The sequence below is a fragment of the Dromiciops gliroides genome, chromosome 3, assembly GCF_019393635.1.
Source record: "Dromiciops gliroides isolate mDroGli1 chromosome 3, mDroGli1.pri, whole genome shotgun sequence".
NCBI lineage: Eukaryota > Metazoa > Chordata > Mammalia > Microbiotheria > Microbiotheriidae > Dromiciops > Dromiciops gliroides.
Genome location: NC_057863.1, coordinates 139,680,947 through 139,692,384, shown reverse-complemented (window position 1 = coordinate 139,692,384; position 11,438 = coordinate 139,680,947). Strand labels below are relative to the sequence as shown.

Genomic DNA, 11,438 nt, shown 5'->3' with positions numbered 1-11,438 from the left:
CAGTGTTTGTTCAATTTCAGTTTAACAGGCAGTTTTGAGAGATGAAAGCTTGAATTTAATTCCTGAAATCAAACCAAAGAAAAACTAGATGTTACATTATATGCTGTTTTTGTGTGTGTATTATTCCAGAACACACACACAAACACACACACACACACACACACAACTCACATTAGAAAATAGAACTATGACAGATTTAAGAATTTAAGATATAGTAAAATGTTCTTGGTGCCTGCTTCATTAGCAATAATCATTAATTAAAATATTTTATTAAATGGTATGCAATTCTTTCCATACAAATTCATTCATCCTATACTTAGTATGCAAGTAGTGCAAAAGAGGGTGGGAAGGGAGGGAAGGAGGTGAGACCATTTTCAGAAAGAGGAGGAGTTGAGCAGTCCCAAGGTGGAGCTGTCTCTTATATTAAATGACACTGGCAGATTAAAGCTCTCTGATGGGGAAGGGCTTAAAGGCTGAGTCAAAAGCCAAGAAGTCTCTTTATTTACGCCTACCTCCCAGCCCTTGGCAATCTGACTAATAACAAACTGAGCTAACAAGAAAGACTAGAAAGAGAGGAAAGAGAACCTAGCTGCAGCTTGGATCTAAAGCCTAAGAAAGCAAGAGTGATCAATTCAAGCTCTGTTTAACATCTTGTTTATTTACTGCTTTCAGAAGCTTGCAAATGGTTAACTATATGCAGAAAAAGTCAGCATAGCTGCGAAGTATGCTGTGAATTTTAATTGAGGAGAAAAGGGCAACTGCTTCAGGATGGTCTAACATGCACTCTGCCTGAAAGATTTCCAGTAAAATGTTCTATATTTTCTCTCTTGACCTGGAGTTTTAACTTTGTGATGCCTCAGCAATGTCCGGACTTGCAGAAAAGTGACATGTAAGAAGAAATCACATGGTGGTGGGTTTTGTTTATCTGTTTGATGTGTTTTGCATTTTTAACAAAGAACCTGAATTATTGCAAACTGCTTTTCCTACTGTGCATTTTATTACTGACAGTGTCAGGAGAAGTGTCTGCAGTACAGGTAAGGTGAATGTTTCAAGTGGCTTCCACCTAGTTTTGCACTACTCTTTCAATTTCCTTTATTAACCGATTTGCTGCATTTGTGTTATTTGTGTGTAACTGCTTTAAGTGATGTCGAATTTCCCCGTCTCAGTCACTGGCATTCCTAATACAGTACCAGATGCCTGAGTTCTGAGAGGAGACATTTAGTAAAACAGCTGGCTGTGCAGAATAGTTGGGGTAGTGGTAGATTATAGGGTACAGTTGGATATTGTGAGTTGAATGCATGTTTTTTTTTTTTTTTTTCTGGTAACTATTACTAAATATCCTTGATTTCAGTATGAGCAAGAATTAACAAGCTTATTTGCTTTTTAGCCTCCTGCTTGGAAGCATTTTTTTTTACAATGATATAAACAGAAAGGTATTTAAGATGAGATTTAGTATTATGATTTTTATCAGCTACAACCTATTTACTGTATAGTTCCTCACATTTGACTGTTTCTAAAAACAAGAAAAAAAGAAAGGCATGGATTCCCTAGATCTCTCTGTTTCTCTCTCTTTTTTTTGAAACTGACTTTGCAGAACATAATTTCTATAAGATGTAAAGCAAAATGTGGAATGAACATCTGGAAATTATCTCCTGTTTTCCTAAAGTACTTAGCCTCATGGAATGGTTCATTATATTTCCTCCTATTACATATGGGGGGGGGTCATTGTTTGTTCTTTTGAGTGAATCGCAACTTGTAGACTGAACTACAAGTTTCTTGGTACAAAGACTGAAAGTATTTTCTTCAGGTTCCTGGGGGACTCAGAGTTCAAAGAAACTGACAATATGTTGGGTTTTTTATAAATAGAGAAGGGAAAAAAAGTGTTTTTTTCTTCCGTTCTGAACTATAGAAATGGGAATGGCTAGCACTTTTAAAAAATTTATTAATTAAACAGATACTTTGTACTACCATCAAGTTTCTACCATAAAATTTTTGGATTCTAAACTGAGCTTCTAGGGTGGAGATTATGCTGTGTGAAGTAAAGTTCTATTTCTCAAATGAATGCATGATTGTTCAAATAGAAAAGGACAAGTAAAACAACACAGTAAATTAGTCACTATAATAACATCCACTGTTTATGTGTGTGTTTATGTATGTTTGTGTGTGTGTGATATTTCCCATCTTAGCTTACAGATAGTTTTGTAAGCAACATTTCAGGAAAGGGAATAGCATGAGGTCAAACCAATGTTTAATATTACCAGTCTACAGTGATTCAAGATCTCTGCAATCTGCAGATTTAAAAAAAAAAAAGTTTCTGTCGAAACACTTGAACCTCTTTTAATGAACTAGCATGTGTGTTATTGTTATTCTGAGTTAATTTTCATTGTCAGCTTACCAAATCACTCACATCATATGCTCAAATGTTCCTATTAGAATACAGTTAGTTTCCCAGTTCATTGCAAAAAGTCTTTAAGCTCTTTATAAGGAAGCACATCAGTTGGTTAATTATGTGATGACATTCAGTACCCTCCAGCCTGTTTCAAAACTATGCTTGGGGAGGTCAACTGGCATTTGCTAGTAGGTTATTTGAGAAGCAGCTTATGTTTTATGTGCCTTTAGTATAATAACCTACAGCATGTGATGTACTTAAGTTCAGTGTTTCTTCTTGAAGGCTTTGCAATAATAGATTGTAAATAGACCCATGGTTTCATTATAAAGAATCAAAAAACTGCTCTCTCTGTTTGAAATTTAATTATCTTAATTTGAAGTATGCCTTATGTAAACTTGCATGTAAGCTCTCTAGCACATATCACTGGTAATGTTATGCTATCTCAAAGTGTCTTGCACAATGAAAACCTAAATATAAAATTTCTTATCAGTAATCTGTCTATGATTTTGGCCATCATCAGTGATAGCATTTCCCTAAATTTTGGCTTTACTGATTTCTTGTCTTAGTGATTTGCAGACTTAAACAGAAGTTTGGGGTACTTCTGACACTGTGTTCAGGAAATCCATTGAAACAATACATTTTAATGACTAGATCAAAAGTTCAGGATTAGAATGTAAAGAGTTCTCCTTTCAGACTTCATTTTCCTCTATTTCTCTCTGTATTTCTTTGTGGATCGGCTAAGACCTATGTATATTATTTGGGTTTTAAGTCCATAACTCATCATGTTTGAGGTAGAAAGATAAACATATATAACTCAAACTTGTCAAGTACATGAATTTTTTTTATCCAGTTATATATTTTTATATAGTTCAGACCTCTAATTTGCTAATGTTGGCTTTAAGACTAAGATGAGGATTTTATACAAAAAGATGGTATCAGTTTCTTTGAATGGATTCTTCATATCGATTTTATAGTCTGGGGATTGTAGAATTAATAGGTCAGATATTAACTCCCCATTTCCTTAACAAGAAATATGTTCTTTCACAAATCCTTAAGCTGTTCTTAGAAATAATATTTTAGCATTTGACTCAGCAAATGACAGTTTGAAAATATGTGAGAAAATACCCTTCACAACTCAAACTGTAGTCCCATGCTATTCAATTTTTATTTTGCAGGATTAAAACTCATTGGACAACAACATGAAGCTTTTGATTCATCTGATATATTCAGCTTTGATTGTTTCCGCTTCTGTACAGTCTCCACCTGCTTTGTTGCCAGTTAGAGGATCTTGTGATTCTCTGTGCTCATGTGAGGAAAAGGATGGTTTACTGATTATAAACTGTGAAGAAAGAGGTATCAAGGCGTTATCCCAAATAAATGTGCCACCATCAAGACCCTTCCATCTATTTTTATTAAATAATGGATTGACTACACTACACACAAATGACTTTTCTGGACTTACCAATGCCATCTTAATACATCTTGGATTTAATAATATTGTGGATATTGAGCCTGGTGCATTTAATGGCCTTGGCCTTCTGAAGCAGCTTCATATTAATCATAATTCTTTAGAAATTCTGAAAGAGGACACTTTCCATGGCCTAGAGAACCTGGAATTTCTTCAGGCAGATAACAATTTCATCACAGTGATTGAACCAAGTGCCTTTAGCAAGCTCCATAGACTAAAAGTCTTAATTTTAAATGATAATGCCATTGAGTTTCTTCCCCCAAACATATTTCGCTTTGTCCCATTGACACATCTGGACCTCCGTGGAAATCAGTTACAAACATTACCATATGTTGGGTTTTTGGAGCACATTGGCAGGATATTGGACCTTCAGCTGGAAGATAATAAATGGGTCTGCAATTGTGATTTATTACAGCTAAAGACATGGTTGGAAAATATGCCTCCCCAGTCTATCATTGGTGATGTTGTTTGCAATAGCCCTCCATTTGTCAAAGGAAGTGTTCTAAGTAGACTTAAAAAGGAATTTATCTGCCCCACTCCTCCAGTACATGAAGAATATGAGGATCCTTCAGGGTCATTACATCTAGTAGTGACCTCTTCTATAAATGATGGTCATTTGTCAACCAAGACAACAACTGTTTCAAAAAGTCCCACCAAGGTACCAGGTTTAGTACCTCATGCTACAAAGCCATCTACTCCACTCCCAGGACCTTATTGTCCAGTTCCTTGCAACTGCAAAGTCCTTTCCCCATCAGGACTTCTAATTCATTGCCAGGAACGAAATATTGAAAGTTTATCTGACTTAAAGCCTCCTCCCCAAAATCCTAAAAAACTTATTGTAGCAGGCAATATTATTCAAACCCTAATGAAATCTGACCTGGTAGAGTATTCTACTTTGGAAATGCTTCACTTGGGAAACAACCGGATTGAGGTTCTTGAGGAAGGGTCATTCATGAACCTTACCAGATTACAAAAACTCTATTTAAATGGTAACCATCTGACCAAATTAAACCGAGGCCTATTCCTTGGGCTCCAGAATCTTGAATACCTGTACCTTGAATATAATGCCATCAAGGAAATATTACCAGGAACTTTTAATACAATGCCAAAACTTAAGGTCCTCTATTTGAATAACAACCTACTTCAAGCTTTACCACCTCACATTTTTTCCGGAGTTCCCTTAACCAGGATAAACCTCAAAACAAACCAGTTTACACATTTACCAGTGAGTAATGTCTTGGATGAACTGGATTTGTTGATCCAGATTGAGCTGGAGGACAATCCCTGGGATTGCTCTTGTGATTTAGTTGGGTTACAGCAGTGGATACAAAAGCTAAGCAAAGATGTAGTGACTGATGACATTCTTTGCACATCCCCAGGACATCTAGATAAAAAAGAATTAAAGTCATTGAATAGTGAACTTTTATGCCCAGGACTAATTAATAGCCCAGCCCAGTCAACCCATTCTAGTTTTATAATTGTCACCACTCCAACAACTACAACCAATACTGCAGATACCATTTTAAAATCACTTACAGATGCAGTTCCACTTTCTGTTTTAATCTTGGGCCTGCTCATTGTGTTTATAACCATTGTGTTCTGTGCTGCAGGAATAGTAGTTCTTGTTCTCCATCGCAGGAGAAGGTGCAAAAAGAAACAAGCTGATGAACAAATGAGGGACAGCAGTCCTGTTCACCTCCAGTATAGCATGTATGGTCATAAAATGACACATCACACAACTGAACGGCCGGGTGCATCAATGTATGAGCAGCATATGGTGAGCCCAATGGTCCATGTCTACCGAAGCCCATCTTTTAGTCCCAAACATCTAGAACAAGAGGAGGAGAAAAATGACAAAGATGGAAATGACTCAAAACATCTCCAGAGAAGTCTTCTAGAAAGGGAAAACAATTCACCCCTCACAGGTTCAAATGTAAAATACAAAGCCACAGATCAATCAGCAGAATTTCTATCCTTCCAGGATGCCAGTTCCTTATACAGAAACATTCTGGAGAAAGAACGGGAACTTCAGCAACTGGGGATCACAGAGTACCTGAGGAAAAACATTGCCCAGCTTCAGCCTGAGATAGAGGTGCATTATCCAGGAACACATGAGGAGCTAAAATTAATGGAGACATTAATGTACTCCAGACCAAGGAAGGTGTTAGTGGAACAGACGAAAAATGAGTATTTTGAGCTCAAAGCTAACTTACATGCTGAACCTGACTACTTAGAAGTCCTGGAACAGCAAACATAAGACTACACTTTGGGGGTTTGGGCAGGAATGCTGTGATTCTGTCTAAAGTCAGAACATTGTAAATAAAAGTGCCTTAAAATAGTGTATTATAAATCAGAATTTAAGCACAGCAGTAATCCTGGGATGGAAGGGTATGGGCAGAAAAAGAAAATGAAACTCAGGGATCATGGGGAGAAGCCATTGCTTTGTTTCTAGGCCCCACATGAAATCAAACCTTGTATGTAATTGGTCATGCAAGGGAGATGATCATAGTTCACTAGATTTTTTTAAAAAGGTTTTATGGGCAATCCTCTTACACACATAATTTGGGAATTAAACATTTTATGTTGAAATCCTATTCCCAATGATTTAGTAGGAATTGGAACATATCACTTTAAGATATACCTATACATGCAGTTTTAGATTTTAAAAGTATATTGAGTAGATGTTTAGTAATGCACTAAAGGGGTGATCAGTGTCTACAATTGCACTTAATTTTCTCAATAAATGCAGAACTGGAATTTGATTAGTTTAAATAGTGACAGTATAAAAGGAGAAATTTGGCTATGTATAACTCCAGTGGCATGAAAAATCTGAAATTGTGGGATCTGTTTATCCAATGCCACTGTGAAGATTTTAAATCATGAAAAATGATGAAAAATATAGAAACAGAAACACTAAAAGTTAAAGGGAAAGGAACAAAATATCTTATTTTTCCTCACATAGGGGTTACATCCAAGTTTGGACAATCTCATTTTCAATGCTGCTGTAATCTTTTGTATGATCACATGTTCAATTTCAATCCTTAATCTTGGACAATTTTGAAGCTACTGAGAATCCACTGTAAATACATTTAGTACAAGTAAGTTTGGTTTCTTTCACAGCAGTGGCTTCTTTGGTGGATTTGATTGTTCATGAGAAAAAACAATTTCACTGTGGCCATCAATTTAAAAGTGTAAAACAAACAAACAAACAACAACAAAAAAAAACACAACAGGGTGTGGGTGGAGATCATTGTTCTTATTTTACTTGTAAAGATGCAAGTCAACGTTTGCCACAAATGAGTAGCAAAAGGCGCTTCTGATGGTAAGTTATACAAAAGACTTAGAGTGTGGAGCACTGCAGCTTTATTTTACAAGAAAATATAGTTAGATTTCTATAAACTATTTATTCTGTACAGTTTTGTATATATATTTTTGGTTCACAAAAATAATTATTCTTGGGTGCCTTTTAAGGGAATTGCTCACTATAAATAAAACTAAATTGAAAAAAAAAAAGTCTTCTTAAAATTTGCTTTTTTAAAATTCACTCTGATCTGCAACTCAATCAACTGAGGAGTCCAAAAAGATGCTTCTGTCTGTTGTCATGTACACAGAAGCATCTTGTTCACAGTGTGCAAAAAGGCTATTCAATTTCTGGGCATGATTGACATCGTGCCAAACTGAAAAATCTGACCAGAATTTCCCCCCTTCAACAAATCCTTTCCACATATAATACACATTTTGATCATTTTTATTTTCTCTCTTCTGGTTGTTGAAGCAGTCTTGCAATAGCATTCTGTATAGTAAAACAAGTATCAGTGTTAACTGCTAACAGATATATTCAGGGCCCTTTTCTTGGAAGCAGCCAACTCTTGTTTTACAATAAACATACAGGTCAATGCATAGTGGGTTAAAGGGACAGGTTTGTTGAAATGCATCAGTTGTTGAATTGTTTCCCAATGTTTTACTTATTACTGTATATACTATAAAATGTTTGGCTCTCGAGATTCAATGGACCACATTAACCACACAATGTAGCTGTTTCTCAGACTTTAGCTGAAAATAATCATGATGATAACAATCAGCAGGGGGCTGAATAAGATGCAAAGTGTGATGGCTAATTAGGAATCTATCATAAAATCACTTCCCCACATTGCTTTAATGAATCATAGCATGTTGAACTTATTGTAGTCAAGTTTTGGAAATTTATGTTTTAAAAGTGTCGTTGATCATCATATTTATAGCTATTAAGACATAGAACAGTATACTTCTTTAATTAATCATTTGTTTGTTTGTTTTTAGGTCAATTATTTTCCAAAGATTAGGCAAGAACAAATGTAGTGAGAAACCCTTTTGTTTTCATTTATCTTTATTTTTCATGTTTGTAAGAGGAACGCTTTCAAGGTGGAAATGTGTGTGGCATATATAATGATGACTATATTTAACAACAAACAAGTAAACCCAGCAGGCAATAGTCAACAGCCTACAATAAGGTAACCCTTCCCCTTAACTTCCCCTCCCCCAGCTACTTCTTCTATACATTATAGATTTCAAACAGCAGGACAATGCATATGCAGAACTCAGGCTGTTGCATGTTTATTCATCAGTTGAGAGTCTGCCAATACTTGCTGATTCAAAACAGGTACACAAAGGTACTTAGGAAGATTAATAAAATTTCCTTGCCTGAAGGACCTTTGGAATATATCCATGGTGGCAGATAGAGGCTTGTCCTCCAGAACTTTTTTTTGCTGTTGTTCTTGAGAGTTAATGGGGTGGGAGGAAGAGGGCGTTTGGTGTTTTTAATCTCACTACTCTGTTTATTGGCAACAGTAACACTATGTTTTCCATCTTATTGACAGTCAGAATTAAATGGCTTTTTATATACATTTATTCTGCCTTAAGTATATGCCAGACTCCAAAGTCTACTGAAATGGACCCTGTATGCCTATGGTTTAATACAATATAAAAATACTAAACAATTTCTAGTAAACCTTAAATCGATATTTTAAATCACCCCCAAAATTTTAGATTTGTTTAAAGTAGTCTTTCTATGCTCATAGTATTAGTTAGGAACAATGATACTAGGGTGTGTTAGAAGTTATGCTTAATAATAGGAGGGATTACTTGCTGTATGGAGGAAAACCCAAACATTTAGTTGTTGTTCTTCCTCTCCCTCTTGATCAAAAGAGATTCTGCCATATGCTTCCCAATCATATATTATAGCAGTTGTTTTCAACTCATGGCTGATAGATTGGTTGAGTAGTTATCAATTCTGACCCAGTGGAACATTAACAGGAATTTTGGCTGGTCCTAATGTATTAATAGCTTGAACTGGAATTTACAGTTTGTATATTGTATACATTTGACTAAGATCTGATTCATGCCAATACTACTATGTGTGTGCATTGGAATATGTATGTTTGTGTAGCAAGACAACTAAATCAAATGAAAACTATTTCCTCTTCACTTGAGTAGGACTAGTGAACGTGGCCCTAGTATATCTATCTCTATCTCCATCTCCATCTCTACTTCTGTATCATATCTACACACATATATTTATGTCTGTGTATGTATACACACATATGTCAATACACATATGCATGTACATATACATGTATGTATGTGTATATGTGTGGGTTTATATGTGTGTATGTGTGTGTGTGTGTGTGTAATCACTAAAAATAAGGTGCCATTTTTAGGATATCTAGTGTAAAGCAACAATAATTATGGTGACTCAATTAAAATGAGATTCAACTTTCTTCCATTGATTCCTACCCTGCCCCCCTCCTTTTTTTTTCTTTTTTTTTTTAAGCTTTAAAGAATTAGAGAACAAATAGTTGTCCAAGGTTAGCCTAATTTTCCTCTTGGGACTATGAATACAGTACTCAGAAGGATGAAATCCTTATCTTTTGCTGGTCTTTTAATGATGGAAAAAAAATAGAACCTACATAAAGTTGCTGAATGCTTTGAAACAGACACTTTCTTAGAGAATGAAACTACATTTAAATTTACCTTTTCAGCAAACTTATTTAAATGAGGCTTTGGATAGAAAGACATACATATATACATGATAATCTATTGGAGAGTGAATAACTAATGTATGCATATGTGTATATATTAAACTCTCCTTGTAATTAATCTTGTGTTCATTTTCTCATGGTAAGTAATCTTCCAGGTGTGTATATGTTAGACTTATGAGATGATTTAGTGATATAAATTTAATAGAATGTATTTTAGAAAATTTTTACCCAATGTTTGAATTTCTGGTGAAAAATAGAAGGTATCATGAAAGCAAGGGATTTGTATTAATCAAAAGGGATGCTCTCTGTATAAAAATAAACAAACAAAAGAAACCCTATTATTGTAGTTTATAAGAATACTCATCACATAAGAAGAATAAGCTGAATTTTGAATTTCCCATTAATTGGAAAAGGGTTTGGCAGTGAACTTGTGGATTTCTGTCTCTTTGTTTTCCCTACAGAGTTCTTTTCCATAAAGATGATAATGCTTACAGCTCTCTTTTGTTGAGAAGTTGGGAGTATCATGAGGACAAGCCTGAATTATAGGAGAAGAGGCAAGTACAACACTTTCTCAGGACCATTGGCCATATATCTAGGCAGCCACATTGAAAATGACCTCATCGGAGAAGAATGGACAAGTTGGGGGCTTGAGGGTGGGGATGGGTGGCACAATAGTAATCCTTTTTGCAGTTTCAGTTCAGTACATCCTGTAAGATAGAAATATCCCTGAATATTTCTTGAGGGTTATGGTCATAGCTTTTATCCTTTCTTGGTGCCAATAGTAATCATTATTAGGGCCTTCCAATTCTGAAACAGAGAGTATAATTTTAACTTAGATTCAGGAAGTTACTTATTAGATAGATTGAAAATAGTTTACATTTCCTTTTCCTTCTCATCTGTAAAATAGTCAACTTGTGCTTTTTCCCTTCATTTTCAAACACAACAGAGAAAATTTATAACATCCAAGTTGACAGAATCCAGATAACATTAAAATAGATGGAATAAGAGAAAATACCAGATACTAAGTTTCATCTCCTAGATGATTTCAAAAGAATAGTATGAGAGACAAATGTACCTCTGTTTGAAAATTAATTTCCATAGGCATGGTCAGTGAAGAAAAATTGCAATTCATTTTTTAATTCAGGTATTTGGATTGTTCTCTTAGATGCTTGCTTTTAAATGTGTAGAATTTTTAATATATTGTTTCATTTCAGAGTTTTGAAAGAACTGAAACTGAAAAAGGGAGGAGGTACACGTAGACCAAGAAATAATTGATTTTAAAACTTAATTGTCAAGTTCTGCAACTGAGTGCATTACTCTTTGAAACTATCTTGTGAAAACATGTTAATGTTTAAAAAATAAGGTGCTAATTACTACATATTATTTTCTTGAGATCTCAAATACCAATTTATTGCCTTGAGGAATATAGTGATTATTTCAAAGTGAATTAACATTGAGCTTAACCTTATGGAATAATTATTCACTGTGGCCTAAACAATCAAACAAGAACTATTATTTCTTACTGCCTACTTTGTGCCTGACATTGTTCAGGAATATATAATAG

The 11,438-nt window shown here is 34.9% G+C and overlaps 1 protein-coding gene across 3 annotated transcripts; it reads left to right on the top strand.

Moving 5' to 3' along the window:
- The first annotated feature begins 464 nt into the window (after positions 1-464).
- SLITRK6 (SLIT and NTRK like family member 6) lies at positions 465-7,324 on the top strand. 3 transcript variants are annotated; one of them, XM_043995619.1, is made up of 2 exons: positions 465-889; positions 3,565-7,324. In XM_043995619.1, exon 2 carries the CDS (start codon positions 3,589-3,591, stop codon positions 6,112-6,114), a length of 2,526 nt encoding a protein of 841 aa, XP_043851554.1. In that variant the 5' UTR covers positions 465-889; positions 3,565-3,588; the 3' UTR covers positions 6,115-7,324. The 3 variants fall into 3 exon arrangements, with proteins under 3 accessions (XP_043851554.1, XP_043851553.1, XP_043851552.1); XM_043995618.1 differs by having other exon boundaries at positions 465-910; XM_043995617.1 differs by having other exon boundaries at positions 465-1,034.
- Positions 7,325-11,438: the final 4,114 nt, after the last annotated feature.